The sequence below is a fragment of the Alexandromys fortis genome, unplaced genomic scaffold, assembly GCF_014885135.2.
Source record: "Alexandromys fortis isolate MF-2015 unplaced genomic scaffold, M_Fortis_MF-2015_v1.1 scaffold_1, whole genome shotgun sequence".
Classification (NCBI taxonomy): Eukaryota; Metazoa; Chordata; class Mammalia; order Rodentia; family Cricetidae; genus Alexandromys; species Alexandromys fortis.
This window is the reverse complement of record NW_026067927.1, coordinates 2,453,642-2,475,424: the sequence shown is the minus strand read 5'-3', so window position 1 is coordinate 2,475,424 and position 21,783 is coordinate 2,453,642. Positions and strand designations below refer to the sequence as shown.

Here is a 21,783-nt window from a genome sequence, read left to right as displayed (position 1 = left end):
GAGCTGCTGAATGGTTTGTGTAAATAGCAGATTTAAGTCATGGTTAAAAGAGCCAAGTCATGCTAGAGGGAAATGAAGTCAGCTAACTAAAACCTAGCAATTTTCCCCTATAGCTGAAGAGGCCGGTTACAGGAGGACAATGTGTTTGAAGTAGAAACAGCCAGGACAGAAACAGGCTTGAGTCTGGGGAGCTGGAGAGGTTAAGATGGGGTTAGCTATTGAAAGACAAGGGCCGAGACTAAAGATGAGAGATGGGTATCCAGAAGGGTCTAAAAGGAGCAGTGAAACGTGTCGAGTTTGCAAACATCCCTTTGACGTGAAAATAGCTTATAGAGAAGGGGCAGGGGGCCATGCAGAGACCACTGTGTGACCACAGCATAGGCAAGGCATTCTGGTGCAATGTGTCGGGTCATGGCAGGGTGGAAGGAACAACCAGTAGGTGTCGTGGCATCAGGAGCCTGAAGCTGAGCGTTCTTACTTTCACCTTCAAGCATGAAGTAGACAGTGTAAACTAGAAGTGATGAACTGTTAAGCTCTCCTGTGGTTGACATCCTCCCTATAGCAAGTCCATACCTTTTAAAGCTTCCACAAAAGTGTCAACAACTGGGGTCAAAGTGTTCAAATGGGGCCACTTAAACTACACACATACAACTGTATAAAATTTATTAATTATATTTATAATTTCAAATTATGTACAATTTTACATACATATGTAAAATTGCATATGATCTGTTATACACATGCATATATATCTTACTTTGCTCAAGACCAATTCCCACAATACCCATTCCCTGCCAGTATTCTTTCTGGCTCCCCTGGCACACTTCTGTTTTTAACAACTCATAGATGTTGCCCCTTTAGGACCCCGACTTCCTCTGGCACAGCCGCATGAGTCCGTGTGTTGGCTAAGCGCTGAGATGGGCAGAAAGTGGAGCCTGGTCGTAGCTGGGAAAGAGTAATCACAGATGTTGCATTGTTCTCCTCCCTAGAGCTACTTTTTGCTTCCCACTGTGATTGATGGAGTGGTGCTGCCAAAGGCACCAGAAGAGATCCTGGCTGAGAAGAGCTTCAACACTGTGCCCTACATGGTGGGCATCACTAAGAAAGAGTTTGGCTGGAGCATGCCTATGGTGAGAACATATAGGACTCTTAGTGGTACCCATAGAGCCTCAGTCCACACAACCCACCTCTTTGATCCTACGTGCTCTCTGGTCACAGTCTCCAATCAGACCAGAGAAACTATCACCACTGGCATACTTCCATGGGAAGATTCTCCAGCATGGCCCAACTGCCCTCTGGGAACTACAGCCCTGGAAAACCCTCTCCCTAGACGCTGTACTTCCTTAAGGAGTCTAAAATTCCAAGGCTGGGAGGGTCCATGGAGAGGACAGTGTTGCAGATGGAGTGATAAGGGGCATCTAGGGAGCAGAAGTTCGAGTTCTGCAGGTCTACCTGCAAAAGAGGTGCACAGATCATCAATGAAATTCAGCCATATGGTTGACTCGACTCTGGCTTCCATAGACACCTGAGCTGTACTCAGGGCTTGTATCCTCCCTGTATTTCTAACACTGTCCTAACCTAATACCACTCATTCTCTGAAGGATAGTTTATATAATACAAACTATTATATAATATTATATATACTATATATACTATATATTAATAAACTATATATACTATACTATAGATTTCTATCTCTAATATCTAATATAAGCAATATATTTGGTATGTGCATTTTCGAACTGCATATATTTCTAGATGTAATCTTGATTTTTTTCATAGGTTATTTCTTCAAACATGAAATTTCACACCTAACAAGGCCTGGTAAAGGAACTTCCTTCTGTATTGGTTTGGATATTCGACCTTTTTGTTTCTTCCTGTTAATTCCACAAGATTCACAAATATTAATCATTGTGTTTAACAGATGATAGGTTTTCCACTATCCGAAGACAAAATGGATGAGAAGAGGATCGCTTCCCTTCTTTGGCAGTCTTACCCGATCCTTGTAAGTGAACTGTGGGACTCAGCTGAGAAGCAAAGAAGTGGGGGTGCTTGCGTCCAAACACACACTAACTCTCTGGCTAAAAGTACTCATGTTTGTGTTTCAGCCCTCGTTTTCTACTCTGCACACTTTAGTACGATGCAAAAAAACTCATTTGTTGCTTGTTTAAAAATTCCACTATTTCAAGGATATATTGTTGACTAAAAGATTCCTTTGGAAAGCTGGCAAAAGATGGAAGCTATATTCAGCAAAACCCAGTTATCTAGGGCTTAAAGACCCAAGACTTCTGTAGGTAATTTTTGGGAGGCAAAGCAGACAGGTGGGCACCACAATATTTACCATCTTTGAGTGCTTTGTCCTTCCGACACATGGGCCCCTACTATCTGTAGGTTCCTGAATGGTCTCAGCTCTGATAAAGAAAAGGTTATGACCAGCAAGTCTCATGAGCCATGTCTTTCCCATTCCCTTTCTCAGAAATGCTTTTCTGATCACTTTCTGGTCCTTTTAGAACATCTCTGAGAGTCTGATTCCAGCTGCCATTGAGAAGTATATATCAGGGACAGACAACCCCATCAGGAAGAAAGACCTTCTCCAGGACTTAATGGGAGACGTGATGTTTGGTGCCCCATCTGTGATTGTGTCCCGTGGCCACAGAGGTGAGTCTCAGTCTCACATGTTGCTTGGGAGAAGGATACAGGCTCACCACCTAGGCCTCCAACTCACCCACCTCTTGAAAGAGATATGAAATCTGCTGAAGAGCAGGCCTTAGAAGCTGAATCCCTATGTCCTGCAATCTTTAGTTTTACTTCTGCAAGTAGGTGCCTATGAGAAAGTTGGTCACAAGCAGTTTAGTCTAGGAGATAGTCCCACAGAACACTGTAGAGGTGAGGTGATACTTAAAAAGGAGAGTGGCCAACCCAGTGAGCTGCCTAGCATGTGACCACCTTAGATACATGCATCTTAGTGTTTTTCTTAAGACTTTTCTCTCTCAGCAGCTATAGAGCGCTATGTATCCATCACTCATTGGGTAAGAGTTCTCTCACAGGGATTGTGAGGTCTATCATGCCTTTATCTGCAGCAAACATGAGCACAGTTGTTTCTAGTGGCCAGAAAATGGCCCAGGCAAGTCCTGTTGATATTTTATGTGCATATCAGGCTGCCCATAAGTAGGCAATTAGTGAGAAGGTGTAATTGTTACTTCTCATTACATAACAAAAAAATATGGCATATCAAAACTCAAGGGGAGGAGGCTTTACTTTAGTTCAGAGCCTCAGAATGTTTAGCCTGTGATGCTGGGAGAGTTGGATCAGCTCGCATCATGGGGGCATGTGAGTGCTGAAGCTGTGTGGAACAGCAACAGGCAAAGTCCCGGGTCATTATTGAGTATGGCCCCAGTGACCTACTTCCTACCAATAGGCCACGCCTTCCCAGCCAATAGTGTGTTAGAGATTGAGTGCAACACTAGATAACCACATTAGCCATAGTGACCTAATTGTCTCCGGAAACACTCCCACAAACACACAAGTGTGATCTGCAAGTTTTCTAAGTGTTCCTTAATTTAACTAAGATCCTAGAACCAACTATCAAAGGTACCAATTACATCTGCCCAAACTGCTCCTTCTGGGAGGCTAAGATGATTTCCCAGCATTCCTTTTTGAAGTTGCAGTTACCTGTGAGAAACTGCAGGCATGAAGACAGAATGGGGAATAGAACACAATGATATATTTTGAAAGAGGGAAACTTTCTATCATTTCTTAAATTGCAAATTGATAAATTTCACCTGCCAACTATGGTGCACACATTTTCTGCTTGATGATGCCATGCCTAATAAATATATCAGCTGATTAACACACATGTTTCTTCAAATACTTAACATTTTCTACAGTGAGAAGACTTGAAATTTTCTCTCAGCTATTTTTAAATTAATGATTTTTATCTTTCATATATATGATGCTGTGGGTTGGGAAACTAATAAGATAAAGATTTCCCTCCTGCCTGATATTTTTATTCCTCTTTTTCTTCATCTTCCCCATTCATTGACCTCCAACCTCTTTACTGCAAGTTTCTTCAGTATGTTTACTAGTAAATCTAGATTCTCCAATGAGCAGCAATACATGTAATTTATCTTTCTACGTTCAGCTATTTAACATGGCATGATGCTCTCTGACTCACCTCATACTGTACAAGTAACAGTTTCCTTCTTAATGTTAAAGGGCACTCCATTGTAGTGCTATTTGTTCATATGGTCTTTGAATAGACACATGTCACATAGTAGAATCACAAAGAGCTTTCTCTTCCATCCGTTGTCTCTGCATCCTGCTATTGGTTTCTTTCTGTGAAGAATTGTTTGATTTACAAATCATGGTGTTGGTGTTCTGTCTAAGGAACTGTTTTCTGTGGTCAGAATTATTGGTTTTCCTTCATGATATCTACTTATGATTGGGGGTTTCTGAACTTACATTTGTCTTCTCTCCATTTTGGCCTTAAGAATGTAGAAATCTGATTTTCTCAACAAAATTGAGTGAAGAGATGGCTTTATCTTATTTTATATTCTGGATGCCTTTGTAAAACAGCAGCCAGTACCTGCCTGTGTTCGGGTCTTTGCTATATCCCATTGTTCAATGTATGCACACGGGTAGAGCAACTACCACGCAAACTACACATTGTTTAGTAACTGTGGATACAGAACAGAGTTAAAGTCAGGTCTTGTCATAGCTTCAGCTTTGTTCTGACTTCTCACAATCATCTTGCTGACAAATTTTTTAGGCAATTTTTCCTTCTATAAGGACAAATGGCATTGGGATTTGAGGACATATTTAATTAAATCAATAGATCACTATAAGTACAATAGATATTTTTATATTGATCCTTTCACTCCATGATCAGGAGATGTCATTGTCTTTATTTGTGTGTTCATTTTCTTTAACCTATGAGCTAGTTTTCAGCATTCAGTGGTAGTACCACCTGGATTAAACTTAGTTTTATATTTCCACTACCATCATTGTGTAGGTTTCTCAAGGCATCTGTAGAGTGTTCCAGATGTCTGTTGCCGGCACATAGGAGTCCAGCTGGCTGACTGACAATCCTTCAGGTCAGGGAAGCCAGGGCATTAAGCCTACAACAGCTAAGATTGGGTAAAATTGTCCCACCAATCACCATCATTGCAATTTGAAACTTAACCTCAGAGAGAATGCATACAAAGGAGCTAAACAGAATGTGCCCTCAGCAGGGACAGCGATCTTAAAGATTTAACTATTTGTCACTTTCGCAGTGGTCCAGGGAATACTGGGTCCCCTTAACTGGCTCTGTTCCTTCCTTCTTGGCTCTCCTATTCTTGTTTATATACTTGTTCACAGTAGTTTCTTATGACAGGCTCTATAGCTGTGGTCTCTGTTAGAGTGTTTCTTCTTTTGTTTCTGGTTGTGAGTCTTTAAATTGATTTAAATTGATAAAAATTCTTTTGTGCTAGAAGGTTTATCAATTTAGGGTGTTTTTGCTTTCTTTCTTTCTGAGAAAAAAACCCTCAGTTTTGTTAACCTTTCTTATGTTTTAAATTCTCAAGCTTCTGACTTTATCTTATGATTTCTTTCCTTCTTTAAGTTTTCTGAGAACTTTGGTGTTTAATCTTAGGTTGTTTGAAACTTTTCCTCTTTTAATGCAGGTGTTTATTGCTATAAGCTTCCCTTGTAGTTGACCTCACTTTAACACAAAAGTGTTGGCATGCTGCACTGTTTTCCTAATTGAATTGTCTACTTCATACATGTATATAATATATTCTGATCTCTCTACCATTTTTTCTCCTTCTGCCTCCTGCAACTCCCCACCTTAGCTATATCCATTTCTGTTTTGTTTTGCTTTGTGAGATACTGAGTTTAATGGAAGCCACCTGTGTGACCATGGGTATGGAACTACCCAATGGAGCTGGGCTCACCTGAGGGTGCACACCAGATGGTAATGGCTCCCTCTCGTCAGGAATCCAGTGGTCCACCAGGGAGGAGTAAAGGCCTCATGAAACTCTTCCCTTCCAGGATCAGGTATCCTCTGGAGTCCTAAGACAGGCAAGTGCAGCTGCTGTGTAACTGTGAGTTCACAATTACAATGGTTGTGTCATGCCCAGAAAACAGGATTTCACAGCCATTCTCCCTGTATCCGGGCTCTTGAGTTCTTTCTGTCACTTCGTATACTGTGTTCCCGGAACCTTAGAGGGAAAGGCACTTCATTCTCATTTGTTCCAATGGATCATCCATTTAATTTCTTCTTTGGGATACCTGTGCTCAGGAGCATGTTTCTTCGTCCTTGAATTTGAATTTTTCAAAATTATTCTTGTAGTTGATTTTTTAATTTATTTTAAGTGTATAAGAGTAGGTACTTCGTACAATTTCAGTCTTCTCAAATTAAATGACTTTTGTTGTTCTTTTTTTGTGCGACACAAGCAGTCTATGCTGAAGAATGTTCTGTGGGTGTTTTGGAAGAATTGCATTCTGTCTGCATTGGATAGAATATTTTTGTCACAGTTTTCTTCTATTATTCTGATTCTAATACCTTGACCAAAAGCCCTTGGGAGGTGATTTCATCTTACATTTCCACCTCATAGTTTTTTTTTGGGGGGGGGTTGTGTTTAGAGACAGGATGTCCCCATAGCTTTGCTGCCTGTCCTGGAACTCCCTCTGTAGACCAGGCTGGCCTCAAACTCATGGAGATCCACCTGTCTCTGCCTCACAAGTGCTGAGATTAAAGGAGTGCACCACCAGCACCTGAGTCTTAGTTCATTATTCAAAGAAATCAGGGCAAAAACTCAAGCAGAAACCTGGAGGCAAAAACTGAAGCAGAGACTATAGTGGGGTACTGCTTGCTTTCAATAGCTGTTTACTTTTCTTATACAGCTCAGGATCACCAGCCGAAGTGACTATGGTTTGTGTTAAGTTGACAAACTCTTAGCCTGCACAAGTCTGTATATTTCTTCTGGATCTCGTTGCCCCAATATGTTAGCAAGTCCAATGTTGCTTATGAGTTTTCTTCCCGAATGATCTGTCCATTATTGTAAATATGTGTATTGCAGGTCCCTTATTGCTGTGGCATTCTTTGCATCCTGTCTCTCCCTTCATAGCCTCCACTATTCATTTTTTGTATATATTCAGGAGCCCTGATGTTGGGTCTGTATTTGCCATGGATAGGTTCTATGGGTGATTTGACGCTGTCATCAACATGATGTCTTTATCTGTTTCTTCTGAGATAAGGTCTCACACTGTAGCTCAGAATGGGCTAGAAATGACTGTGTATCTCTGACAGGTCTCACATTAACAGCAATTCTCCTGTTTCAGCTCCCAGAGTTCCGTGTGTATGGGTATGAGCCACCAGGTCCAGCTCATTTGTCTTTTATCTCAGACCTTGTGTTCTCATACAACCATTGCTTCAATTCCTCTTATTTAGTTTTCCTTCAAATTGCATTCATTTTCATTCTTTTTCTTCCAACCTTCTTCATTTTATTTATGGTAAAGCTGCTGGTAAGGCATGTTCAAACATCCATTCAATCCATCTCCTTTATTTCAGAATTCACATTAAAGATAATTTTGGTTCTTAAAGACTCACTAGTGCTCTTTTGGTGGTTCCATTATGGTTGTTGTATAATTTTTTTCTTCTTCTTTAGGTGTTCTTCTTTGTGGTTTTCTGCTGTTCTGAAGGAGTATGCCTTTGGTTTTTTTCTAATTTGGGGCTATGGCTCTACTGAAGACTTCTGCTTTGTATCTACTATAAATCCTACATCTACCATTCTGCTTTTACAGATATTTTATGTCTATTTGTACTTGTGTGTTTGCCATGTACCCACACCACCATGTCAATATGAAGGTCAGAGTGGGACTCAGTTCTCTTGTTTTATCATAGAAGTTCTAGGAATTGGACTCAGGAATCCAGCTGTGAGTCATCTCGCTGACCCCTAGTGCAATTCTAATAGCATACAGTAAGCTGGTAAAAGTGTAACTTTGATAACATATAAGGGTTTATGGCCATATGATCCTACATGCTTCCTGTCTCTGCTGATAACATTGTTACTTTATGACTCTACCCCTTAATGAATACACACTTTATGTCTCTTATGTAAAAAATCATATCATTGGATGGCAGTTTACTTTAAGTCTACTTGAGGAGTAATCTCAGATACAGTCATTAGCATAACTTTCTGTTAAAACCTTGCACTAGGTTGGATAAATCTGGGTCCATATCTTCACAAAGGCGAGGTTTACTGTCTTTCCAGGAAGTTCTACTTGACTTGGAAACTGTTTCCTAAAGGGATTACAGAATCACAGGATTGCCTAAAGCTATGGTGACAGAGTTGTGAGTTAATTAAAATATTCCCTATCCTGTGTTGTGATGACCTGTGTTGTCACCATCACTTCTTGCAATGGACACCTCATGGCACAAAGTAATGAGATGTAGCCAGGCGGTGGTGGCACAACCTTTAATCCCAGCACTCAGGAGGCAGAGACCAGGGGATCTCTGTGAGTTCAAGGCCAGCCTGGTCTACAAGAGCTAGTTCCAGGACAGGCTCTGAAGCTACAGAAAAACCCTATCTCAAAAAATAAAAAAAAATATATTATTTAATGTAATATACAAAAATTACCTTAAATACATGTATGAAGTATATGGATGATAAAACGGAATTACAAATTATAAAGGTGTATATATGTATCTGTATGTATAATTATAAGAATATATGTGTATGCATATATAATATATGTCTTGTAATAGAGTAGGAATGTTTTCAGGTAAATTTACACTTTTTTAGCATTTTGAATTTCCCTACTTTATCTAATATGTGGGCATCTATTCTGCTATTAAACCATTGTCTTGAAGCTCCCAGGCTGGAGGTTTATGGGCTGGTACATGAGGAGCAAAGATTGATGCCTCCATTAACCCTATAAGCAAAATAATGACATCTTGACCCTTGAACAGGTCTTCTTTTTGGTAAGAGAGGAGTCAGTGGAGAGGGGGGAAGAGTTTGGAGGAAATGCAAGTCTGCCTTGCACAGGCACTTCGGTTTTACACCCACTTATAGGCTGTGGGCCTAGGGGAAAACCAAATACTACTGTTCTGCTAAAGTAATGTAGCAATAAAATGACCCTTGATGACATTCTGCTGTACTCAGAGATAAGCATCTTCCCTAGCGATCATCAGAGATGCTCCCTCCTGCAGTACATGGGAACAAATACAGAGAGCACAATCAGACAATATGCAGCAAGTGGGAGCACTTGGAACATGCAGCCCTAATTAGGATGTCTCCATCGAATTTCTCATGTCAAGGATCAGAGAAAACTGATCCTTAAGGAGGAGGCAGAAAGACCATAAGAGCCAGAAGGGATGGAGGATGCCAAGGAAACAAGGTCTTCTGTACACAACAGCCTTGATGCACATGTGAACTCACGGAGACTGTGGCAGCACAGGGGCTGCACAGGTCTAAGTCAGATGGGGTTCCAGTGTTGAGAGAGGATGTGGACACAGTCACGCTTCTCTAGCCAAGAAGCTGTCTCTAATTCATAACCATCCACAAAGGAAAAATTAGTTTTTTCCAACAGTCTCATAAGGTATGGAATCAACTCTTAAGAGTAGTCCCTAAGCCCAGCTCTAGATGACAGAGACAAAACTAACCCAATGGTATTAGGGAGATATTTTGCCCTGATAATGTTTTGTCTGGATATTTTTGCTGTTTCCAATTTTGTGTTTATACAGAATTTCTGTATGTGTGGAGTGTCTCTTTGTCTGTATGTGTTTTTGTGTTTTTTTTTTTTCCCCTTTGACTCTTGTTCTTTCCTGCTCGTTTTTTTGTCCTGATCTGTTTTGGTTTGTTTGTCTGATTGTTTGCTTGTATGTTTGCTTTCTAAAGAGATGCTGTGGATTTGGTTTGGTGGTGAGCATCAGGAAGGGGTTGGAGGAGGGGAAACTGTCATCAGAATATATATTCTGAAAAAAAACTTTAAAAAGAAAAAGACCTTACCCTTGGGCTACCAATGAAGTTGGAGTTATGAAACACAAGAGACAAATCATTCTATCTCAGAATAGAATCTTACTTATGTGTCATCATTTCTTTATGCCTGAGAAACTCTTCGAATGCCCAGAGCTAAGCAGGATGCAACTATGAGGTTCCAGATCTTCTAGGAATCAATACACATGAGTCATGACTGGCACTCATCCCATTCAATCGCTGCATGTGTGGATCCATTCACTGTTCATTCAGTAAGCATCTTCTTCAAATTTTAGGACTACATCAACCAGCTGTGTAAACCCAAACAAATCACTGGGACTTCCTAAAGCTATTTTCTCTGAAGCCAAAGAGTGATGATAACTACAGGGCCTAAGACCTTGATTCTATCCAGGTGTATATCTGGAAATGTGAACTGTGCATGAATCCATGTCTCCCCAGATGCTGGAGCCCCTACCTACATGTATGAGTTTCAATATCGGCCAAGCTTTGTATCAGAAATGAGACCCAAGACAATGGAAGGAGACCATGGTGATGATCTCTTCTCTGTATTGGGAGCCCCCTTTTTAAAAGGTAAGGTCTGTTTGCTGGTTGTGGCCTTAGTGATCTGAGAACTGGGTCTGGATTTTTGCTTGATGGCCTTGAGCAAGTGTCTCCTTTTAAAATGGTGTTTCTGATGCTCTGTAATGGGGCTCAGCTATAGGATAGTCCCCAGCCTTTCTCCTTCAATGCACACAATGGGATTGTGTTGATGTGTCCCCAACCACAGTCATTCTCAGAATCCTGCTGTGACACCAATAAGAGAATTAGAGGGTCACTGTCTTAGTTGTTGTGGAGAGACACCATCACCACAGAAACTCTTATAAGGAAAAAATTTATTGGGGTGGCTCACTTACTGTTTCAGAGGTTCAGTCCATTATCATCATGACCCAGAGCATGGTGGTTCGTGTGCAGGTAGACGTGGTGCTGGAGCTGAGAGTGCTACATCTTGCAGGCAACAGGAAGTCAGCTGGCAGTCACACTGAGAGAAACTTGAACAAGATAGACCTCAAAGCCCTCCACAGCAACACACCTCCTCAAACAAGGCCACACTTCCCAGTAGTGCTATTCCCTTTGGGGACCACTTTTATTCAGACCACCATAGTCACCCACTGGTCCTTTAGGACAAGAATGCCAGTATTTGATTTGCCTCCCATAAGTACTAGAATATGAGTAAGGGAAGAGTTAGAAATTTTTCTAACTTTGAATAAGGCTTATCATGTTCCTACCTATCTAGCTATCTAATATTTAATGTAAACTTAAATATGCTTAAAGATATGATATTTAGTGAACCTTTCACAAAGGTCTTCAATACCTTACTTCTCAACAATTACATATAAGATGTGACCTATGGTATGTCCCTCATGGCACACCAGTGTCTCTGGGCATCTCCCAGTTGTGATTATTTTCAGAGTCTATGAAGAGCTGTATATGTAGGAGGTTGAGAACAGACCTAAGGGCAGCAACTCTGGGGGTAAAACTGGGGAAATTGAGTCTGGTTGCCATTGGACCCCTATGGAGATGGATGCCAGACAGGTCAATATGAGAGAGAAAGGCATAGGGTATCTGAAACATTCCTCTTAACTTTAAATCGAAGGCACACTCACAAAGATCTTCTTAAAAGGCAGATTTTTGACTTAGTGAATATGTGATATAGGTCAAGAGTGCATTTCTCCCATTCAAATATTAACCAGGCCTGACCCCATGTATCTTCAGGGATTAGGATCATAGGATCGATCGGACACATTCAGCCCGATGTGTTCATACTCAAGATTACATTTATTAATGGGGCTCAGATTGTGATGTTGTTGCAGCTCATCAACCAAATCTTAGGTTATGTAGGTTAATTTTTAGCTCATTAACCACACCTTAAGTAAAGTAGGTTAATTTTATATCTTTTTCCCCACAGATGGCGCCTCTGAAGAGGAGATCAATCTCAGCAGGATGGTGATGAAATTCTGGGCCAACTTTGCTCGGAATGGGTGAGGCTGGGGGCAATATTGCCAGACCTGAAGGTGTAGTGCCCTGGGTCCTACCTAAGAGGATGGAGTAGTTTTCTAGAGTTTGAGTGATCATCCTTCTAACCCTGGGACCAAAGCAGTCCAGTGAGAGCTGGGCTAACCTGCTGTGCAGTTGGATGATTTGTGGTACTTCAACATGAGGTGAGAATGTGAACTTGGGCTCAGAAGGAGAGGTTTCAAGCTTTGATCCTTGTGCCTATGAGCTCTAGTGTCAGAAGAGAACACCGTGTGGGGATCATATGTAAGGCAAAGCACCTTACCTCCTGATGCTTATGAAGGGGAGCAAAAGGCCAGGATCCTAACACTATCCTCAGGCAAGTCACCCATGATCATCCTCCTCCAGCAAGTCCTTCTTTATTACCTTTCTGTTATGCCCCAGTGGCACCATCAGGTGAGGATAAAGGCTTCAATCCATGAGCTTATGGGTAGTATTAAGCTCTAAATTATAACCTGCTACAATCCCCAGAAATTCATGTACAGCACAAAAATGCATCCCCACAAATTCCTAACTTAACACTTTTAACATTGCTTTGATATCCAAGTTCAAAGATTTCCTAGGCTCAGGTAAACCTTTGCTATGAGAAACAACACAAATAAAAAAGTAACAAATTTCCAAGATGCAAGGACAAAAGCCAAATGTTCCTATTCTCAAAAGAGGAACGGGAAAATTCCAACCAAAGCAAGTCCAGAATCTAAGAGAGAAGCATTTAAATCTTTAATCTCCGTTTCAAACATCCAGAAATCTGTTGACAGACATGGGCTCTGAAAAGCTTGGAAATGTATTCTCTTCCTAAGGTCTTGCTGCCGGCACACTCTGTGTCATCTCTTGGGTTCTGGGTATAAATTAATAAAATAATACCTATATTAATATATGGGTAGAAAAATGTACCCCCATAAGCTCATATAGTGGAATGCCCAGTCACCATGTGCTTAGATTAGAAGGATTTGGAGGTGTGGTCTTGTTGGAAGAAGTATGTCACTCCTCCAACAAAATCCTTGACGTTTCAAAAGTCAGATGCAGTCTCTCTGTCTGCGCGTGAGGATGGAGCATTTCAGCTACCACGCTGGTGCTGTGCCTGCTGACATGCTACTGCAACAACATAATGAAGGCCCCAGTTAAATGCTTGCCCATCAGGAAGCTGTGACGTGAAGAATGGAACCCCAGCACTGTTCAAAGACTTCGTGATCTGGTTTTTCCAACTATTCCCCACCTTCTATTCCACTAGCTCCCAGATAGTATCAATCTGTAACACAGGAGGATTTACAGAAAATGTAAAATTTAAATCATAACAAGATTTGAGAGAGGTGGGAGAGAGAGAGAGAGAGAGAGAGAGAGAGAGAGAGAGAGAGAGAGAGAGAGAGAACTGTCCCAGGAGCTAGAGATCTGTCCATCTGTGGAAGATTACTGGTTTCTTGGCAAAGATAAGCTAGCACATTCTTGCACATCTCTGAGAACCATAGGGACAGCGTAGCTGATTTGGTGACTTTCTCTTTTTATTCTGTTCACAGGAACCCCAATGGGGAAGGGCTGCCCCATTGGCCACAATATGACCGGAAGGAACGGTACCTGCAGATTGGAGTCCCAACACAGGCAGCTCATGGGCTGAAAGACAAGTAAGTGGCCTTTTGGACTGAGCTCAGGGCCAAAGAGGCAGCAGAGAGGTCAACCCAGAGGAAGCACGTTGAGCTCTGATCAGGAGGCCCAAGCCAGATCTGAGAGCCTGGAGCAGAAAAAGGGATATTCCACAGAAGTTGTTTCCAAATAAAAGCATCCTATTTTTGAGGACATAGACACATGTGGGATGCTATATAAACACAATGGAAAAAGACATAGAGTTGTGTAGCATACTGTACAAATATAATAAGGAGAAACATTTGATTTTATGTTCTCAAATTTTAATATTACAAAGCCATTTCCTTGGAAATCGAAACAGAGTCTTTGGCTCAAGATGAATCTATGGTCCTTAGAGAGAGAAGTATGGAGAGAGATCCAACAACATAAGATGTCACTTCTGCAAGGTGTGGATAAATGATTGACTCCCCTACTGTCTATGGAAACAGGTACACTGTGGGAGTCATGAGATTTCTCTGGTGCCACTTTGTCCAGGGTCCACACAAAGACCCACGCATCCCAGAGAGGGCAGGAATGACAGAACAGAGAAATGATCCCACCCAAGAGAGCACTTATAAAATAATTTACACACAATTTAAGAATAATGTACATGAACACTTCAGCTCCAAGATTTGGATCTGCAGTTTCACATTCTTGCATGTGCATTTCCTAGAGTTCTAAAATCTCGTGCTTGGAAGAAACCTTAAACTCTTGTCTGCCTCCTTTACTGTCTGAGTTGCCTTTAGCATTTCTGTCAAGAACACCTATGTGCTAGTGCCCACTGCCTTGTGAGGGAAGACACTACCTTGTAGAGCAGGCATTTGAGGGTGGACTACTCCCACATTGAACCGATCCATCCCTCCCTGTTCTAATCACTGTGCATCCAATTCTCTGTTCGCTCATTCTCAAGTATTTGCTAAAATGTCTGACATTTCCTTCCACAGGAAAGACACTGGGGAAGTAAAAGCTACATCTATCTGCTGAGGAGGTTGTGAGCTCAGTCTTCTTGGTGGAAGATTGAACCTTTTCCTCTTCCTACGCATAGCAGTGAAAATAAATCAAGAAACAGCATTATGTCTAATGCCTAGGCTGTTAAAAAGAAACTTCTCACTAAGAATTCTGAGCTTTGAAACTTCTCACTAAGAATTCAATGTCTTTTGATAGATTATTTTCAAGAGACAGTGTTGCAGCATTTCATTTGTATTTTAATAAATAAATCTTGCCTGAAGATCAGAGAGCAAACCAGCCCCAGTGATCAGCCTTACAGACCAGAAAATAGTAACACACACCTTTAATCCCAGTAGCCACACTAGTTTGCCATAAACACCGGGCGGTGCACGACTTTTATCCCAGTGGTGCATGCCTTAAATCCCAGCTATCGAGAGGATTATAAAACGGGAGGAGACAGCTCTCAGTCACAGTACCGTTCTCAGATTCCTGGAGGCAGGGATCACCATTTTCGAACTGAGGTTGATGTAAGGGCCAGGGGCTGGCTGCTTTGTTTTTCTAGTCTTCGGGTTGAACCCCAGTTTCTTCTGTGGGTTTTTATTAATCATTTATTAAGGTTTCATTACAGCCTTTTCTTAGACGTGTCATTAGAGTTTTTCTTATTTCCGCTGCCCACTCTGCACTTCTTGCTCCACCCCTATCGTTGTTGCTAGTTTTCTTATTTCCCCAGCTTGTCCCTCTTCTGCTTGCAGACCACACGTCTTCCTTCAGCCTGCCCCCCAAATTCTCTTCCTTGATCAGCATGCCACTGTCCCCCAAATTAACAACCTATCTATCATATGACCTTTGGAAATGTACAACTCCTTGGTAAATAGCCCAAGCATTTTATATCCTACTGTAGAGACATAACCTCATTTATATTTGTAGCTGCTTTATTCCCAATAGCTAGGATATGGAAAGAGATTATATTCCATCGGTTGATGAATAAATAATGAAAATGTGGTACCTATGTATGATGTAATTTTATTCAGCTATAAAAATAAAATTATGGAATTTTCAGGTATTGAATGAAGCAGAAAATAATCATGCTGAGTGAGGTAACCCAGACCCAGAAAGATAAAGGTCATATGTTAGAATTCATTGTAAATCTTAGTGTCAACATTTTAGATTTGTGTTTAATTTTGACTAGCTATGGAATTCAGAAAAGTACCATTTGTGGGAGAGAGAAGGAAGATCTTAGTCAGAGAGCAGATTGTAAAACAAAGGAAAAATGGGTTAGGGAAGGGGAATAGTTGGAGGGGATTACGTGAGGAGAAGGATGGAGGAGAGGGTAAAGGAAGAATTGGGAGTGGGGGTTAAAAACAAAGATTTTTGAAAAGTAATTATTTTATGATATATATGTATATTCATATAAAAATATATTAATTGGTGTTACCCTACATAGAGACTAGCGTTCCTCTCAGAAGCAATAATTTACCAAACAAAAATTGAATTCCAGGTATGGGATTCCTCCACCAAATTTGTAAGTCAAGGGTGTCTGGGAGAACGCCCAAAACTGTACAGGTTCTTGCCACTGCTCTGGTAGCCCAACAAAAATTGACAGCAAGATCCTGTTACTAAAGACAACACACACATCCATTGGTCACATGACAGGAGAAATCAAGTTGGTACTAAGCAAGAAGCTGCCACTCTACTGGCTTGCTTTGATGGTACTAGAGAGGTAGGGTTCTGGGGTGGGACTTATGGACAGCCTTACCTGGCTGTGAATCCTGTGACCTACAATAATGACCTATAGATTCATTAGTGATATAAATGTTACGGGAATTACCAACTGCCTTCTATCAGATTTACTGTCTGCTGCACAGGAGGAAACTCGTACCTGCTTCTCTATATCTGTCCAAGAACCCTTGATTGGGGAGCTCATAGGCACTGAGAGTGATCCTATTACTATTACCTGATAAATGGAAATACTATCAAATCGCCTTCTAAATGTATCTTTTCTTTGATTCAATTTTATTTAGTGTCTCTAATGTTTCTGTCTGAATGCTGTTCTGTGCATCATGTGTCTGCTGTGCCTGTGGAGGCCAAAAGAAGACTTGGATTCTCTGGTACTGAAGTTACAGGTTCTTGTCCCTGTGTGGCTGCTGGGAACTGATTCCAGGTCCGAGCAACAAGTGCAATGTAAAAAGAGCGTGCATCAGTGGGGTACTCAGGCACAAATGGGGCATCTGTGTCATCCTCTCCTAAAACTCAGTGGTCATTGTGGAAGAGGGAAGGAGGGATTGAACACCTAACCGTCCGGGGGAATTAGAGCAAAATCATGTCTTCTTGCCATGACAGGACCAAAGCATTCCAGACATCACAGCAGCTGTGGCTGCCTGCAGGCAATCAAGCCAGTCAACATTCCAGCATGGAGGGGAGGAGCCACGAGCCCCCACCATTAGCTTAGACCCTTTGGAAAGTTTCTGATTGCTAGGGTAGGGAGTGTCTGTTCCTTTAGGGGTGTGTCCACTGGCAGGTTGACTATACACCTGTGAATTGCCCCACAACCAGTATGGAGCCCACACCTGTAAGGTCCTCCTTGCTGGCAGCGACTCCTGTACTCTACAGTTTGTTGCTAGGCTCCCTAAGCAGTTCTTGGAAGTTTTTATGCCTTTGAGCGGTTATGGCATCTTTCTACTGTGAACACACAAAGACTATTCTGAGAAGAGGGTTGTCACTCACAGTTGATGTCCCATGCAGGCTCCCCTCCCCCACCCACAGGTATGGCTGGGAGCATGTGGAAGAAGTGACTGCTGTAAGCTCCATGGCAACCACTCCAGAAAAGAGAGTATTTTCTGGAATGTTTTATTTACTTACATGCAGTGTAGGAAGAAACTGGGAAAAGGTTTCAGACTAGGTCTTACAGGGAATAATCTGTGCCCTCATTCAGTCTTTCCACTAAGGTTCTAAAGGTAAACTAGATCTGTCTCCAGGACAGGCTGCTCCAAACTAACAATAAAACCCATGCACCAAGTAGAAAACAAGTAGATTTTCTAGATGTAAAAGGGCCCGTATTTCTCTTTTGAAAGGTGGAGGATTGATCAGAATCTGAACTGTGGACATTTTTAATATAATAAATGAATGTGCAGAGAATATTGGCTTCCAGAATAGGTCCACCTTCCCTTTCTTTCTTTTTTCTTGAATTAAAAATAGGTTCTTTTCTTACAATATATTCTAATCATGATTTCCTCTCCCGCCAGTCCTCCTAGTTTCTCCCCACCCACGAGTGGGTTAATTTTAAAGCTCTTCTTCTCTTCATTTTCAATAATTTTTAAACAAAACTATAGTGAAAAATGTCCCCACATCCCCCCCCTTTTTTTGCTTTTCCCAGTGGGTGGAGAATTCTCTTGATTCATGAAAATAGATCTTTGTGAGGTGCTTTGCGCATGAACTGCAGTAACATTCACTATTCACTCTTGCTACAGGTCTACTTGACTGTGAACACCTGACAGACATCCACAGACAAAGCCCATGATGGCTATAAACTCTTCCTTGAGTGTCAGTGTCCACCGATGTGGATCCATTCTACCTTGACCAAAGGTCAGAGAGGTCTGGCCTATACCTACACCTTCAAGGTTATGCTAGGAGGTTTCACCCAGGGTGTGGTTACTAACAGGACGCTTTTACCTAGGGCATGGTCCCTTGATGATTTGGGTATTGAGGAGGTGATTTGTTTGTCTCTTGCATCTTGATAAAGAAGTCTTTTGCTATCCCCCTCCTGTTTGGATTGGGATACATAAAGACTATGTGAAATAAATGTGGGTGAATTCAGTATTTACTGGATGCCTTCCCAACTCCATCCTATGTCTCTGTCTTTGCTTTTATGTCTTTACTTTTCCTACCTGCCATCTCTTAATCCTCATGCGCCCCTTCAAACAGGAACAAGAAGCTGAATGGGACCTGGCTGATATCACCCGGACACTGGTTTTAGCACTTGATTAGTGGTTCTCAGGAATATTATTATACTCTCTTGTCAAGGCTGCATGGAGCGTGCATCTCTTCACTAAAAATCTTTAGCCCTTCTCCTCACATTCATCCAAACATCTTACACCTAAAAGGAGAACCTGAGCCAGTGTTCAGAGATCTCCTTAAATGTGACATCTTAATCAGAGCGGCTGTGATTGCCTACAAAGGACGCACAGAATCCAGCTGGAGATGCTTCGGCACAGGTGATCCTCAGCAGAGTCTGCTCACTCCCTTTGCCATCCCATCCCTGTTGCATGTTATTCTGCTCCAGCTGTGTCATCTCCCAGTGTGCTAGAGGAAATACAGGGTGGACTGTAAGCTGAGGGTGGGATTCCATCTCAGCAGCTCCGGGTAGTTGTCCACCATGCTCAGGGAGGATTTTCATGATGTAGCTACTTTTTCAGTAAACTGGTATGAGACCCCCTCACTCACACAAGGAAGGCTGAGAAATTTGGACACTGGTGGATCAGGATTGAGCCGGCGACCTGACTCAGAGTCACTGATCACCAGAACCTGAGTGGACAGAATCAGCCACCTAGGACAGAGAGAGAGCAAGCTCCACCAGAAGCAGAAGCCAGGAGCAAATCCAGCCCTGGGAGCAGACCCAGTCCTAGGATACTGGCAGATCAGGACTGAGCCAGATCCAGAGTCTGCAATCTCCACTAGAACAGGTATAAGGGAGTAACCGCTGAGCAAGTGATCCAGAGCCAGAGACCGCTGAGGATCCAAATGTGAATCTGGGAACTTCAAGAGAATAGACCTAAGCCAGGACTTCGACGGGTCTGGACGTGAGTCTAGAACCTCCCAGGAACTAGGCCTGAGCCAGGACCTCAGCCAGTTTGGGTGTGAGTGAACCTGGGACCTCCAAGGGAATAGGCAGGAAACAGACATTTCCGGAGATCCAGCCATGAGTCTGGGTCCTCAGAGGAAGTAGGGCTGAGCCAGGACCTCTGTGGGTCTGGGTATTGGTCGTGTGACTTAAAGACAGATGGTGGTTCTGGCCATTTCTGCTGCCACGGTCCTCTTTCCTAATTGGCTCTGCCCTAGTTCTGACTCCAGCTGTTTCTTATATTTGGATAATACCTTAAAAAGTATTTTGTAATGTCTGCCTTGACTATTCTAGTTGTGACCTACCCCATTACTGAGTATAAACTCAGGTTCACTTGTGCAACAAGTTGGCAGACTTCATCACTCTCTGCTAGTTCACTTTAAAAATGGTGTTTTAAAACTTCTGTTTCCAGGAACCTTTTTACTAACCAAGAAGCTATCTTTTCCCTTTTTTTTAAACTGTGGACTACCTCCATTAATGAGTTGCAAAAGGCAATTTTGTAATCAAATTCATTTAAAATATAATATCGTAAAACAAATAAAATGATTTGATTTGATAATGCTTCATTAACACTTATATTTTTATTTCAAGTTGCAGCATTAGTTGTTAAGTTAGAGAATCAATAGAATAGGCAGTTTCCAGCTTACTATTTAAAGATACCTGGTTTTAGAAAAAAATTACTGTAAAAATAAAATAGCTGTGAAATGGTTTTGGCCAAAAATTTTGCATTTTAAAGAGATCCTCAAACAATAACTCACTGCTTTTTGACTGCCTCAACCTCTGGGAACAGTCTCAAGAATATCTTTGTAATAAGGCTTTATGCACCTTATTTTTCAAGACCCTTCTAGAATTTGTTCCTTTTGTTTTTGTTGCTTTGCTTTTTCAGACACAGAAACATATCTCATCACCTCACTTCTTAGAACTGATTAGAAATAGTAAATTGGAAAGCAAGGAGGCCACAAAAAGAGTCAAGGACAGACTGCAGGAAACCACAGAAAATGGCTGATTGCAAGAGGGACAGTATAGTATAGGGTATGATTTGTAGAAAACAGGAAAGGGAGTCAGAGGGCAGGATGGAACGCTTTTTAATGAGATAATAAACGGACATATATTTTGAAGCTCACTAATGATAATTTATATTCCTAGTGATTCTTAGCGATTGAAAAAAAAGTAATTTCTTTTCTTGAAAAATGCTGACATATTAATAGCATTTTAGTAAAACAAAACAAAACAACAACAAAAGACCAAACACTTTATCTTGGTGCCTCAGAGGCACACAGCCACATTAAAGGGTTGTGTAGCTTCTTTGGTGCTTTTTTTGAGGGATTTTGTTTATGTGGGGATAAGATTGAGGTGTCCACAGGTGTGTTATGTAAGTGGCAGCTATAGATTGATTCTGTGTCTGTTGAAGTAGACAGTGCCCTCAAGTGGAGTTAAAGACACATTACAAAAGGAAGCAGAAAGAGGAGCCGCTCAAGCTGCCATGGCCTTCATCCATCTTCACCAAATATCGCACAGATGCTTTAAGTGATGGTGGACTGGAGGAGTGCTGACTTTAGCCTGTCTCGGGTGATTTGTGTCCATCGCAGTTCTAGCCTCGTTTCTTGGTTTCTCTGTATCTTACAGCTAAGGAATGTGGTGTCTTAAGTAATAGAATCTCATCATTTAGTTCTGGTGGGCAACCAAGAGGACTGGCAAGAGTCTGGACTGTCTTGGGGGCATTTGGAAGCTCCCTGCCTAACAATTCTTAAGGAGGTATTCCTACATCTGGCACTGGGATTTTTGTTTAATAACCATGACTTCCAGGGGTAGCATTATTTAGTCAAGCAGGTTATCTCCCTTATAAAGCTAATTTTCTTTTAACTTATATTTCTAAATTGGCTTATGAAATAGTATATATTTGGCTGGAAAAATGGCTTAGCCGGTAAAGGTGCTTGCTGACAAGCCTGATGACCTGAATTCAATTCCTGGAGCTTACACGGTGGACAGAGAGAACCAATTCCTGTGTTGTCCTTGTACCTTTACATGTGAACTGTGGTATTTGTGTGTAACAAGAGTGGACAACTTTGCCTTGCTCCTGATTTAGTGGGATAGCTTTAAACTTTCTCCATTTAGCCTGGTGTTGGCAATGGGCATGTCATTTACAGCACTTGAAATTATGTTGTTTTAAGTCATTAGTTAAAGTTGTCTTTAAAAATGAGGCTACAAATTGTAAAATTATTTTTCTAACAGTTTTAAATGCAAGTTAAAGCTGGAAAATAATCACTTTTATGTTCTTCCCTTTATACATAGTTAAAATTATGGTATAAAGCCCACAATTTATAGATATAAGCATCTATAATTCAGTAT

At 41.4% G+C, this 21,783-nt stretch overlaps 1 protein-coding gene across 2 annotated transcripts in view; it reads left to right on the top strand.

Annotated features, from left to right (window-relative positions):
• LOC126502582 (liver carboxylesterase 1-like) overlaps positions 1-21,783 on the top strand; it is a 103,454-nt gene that overhangs the window by 14,083 nt on the left and 67,588 nt on the right. Inside the window, exons 9-14 of one of the 2 annotated variants that reach the window (XM_050143725.1) lie at positions 990-1,130; positions 1,925-2,005; positions 2,511-2,658; positions 10,419-10,550; positions 11,926-11,998; positions 13,547-15,606. In XM_050143725.1, coding sequence (XP_049999682.1) covers positions 990-1,130; positions 1,925-2,005; positions 2,511-2,658; positions 10,419-10,550; positions 11,926-11,998; positions 13,547-13,655 — 684 coding nt within the window. In that variant the 3' untranslated portion in view covers positions 13,656-15,606. Of the gene's footprint in view, positions 1-989; positions 1,131-1,924; positions 2,006-2,510; positions 2,659-10,418; positions 10,551-11,925; positions 11,999-13,546; positions 15,607-21,783 lie in introns of those variants that run through there. The other variant, XR_007591977.1, reaches the window with a different exon arrangement.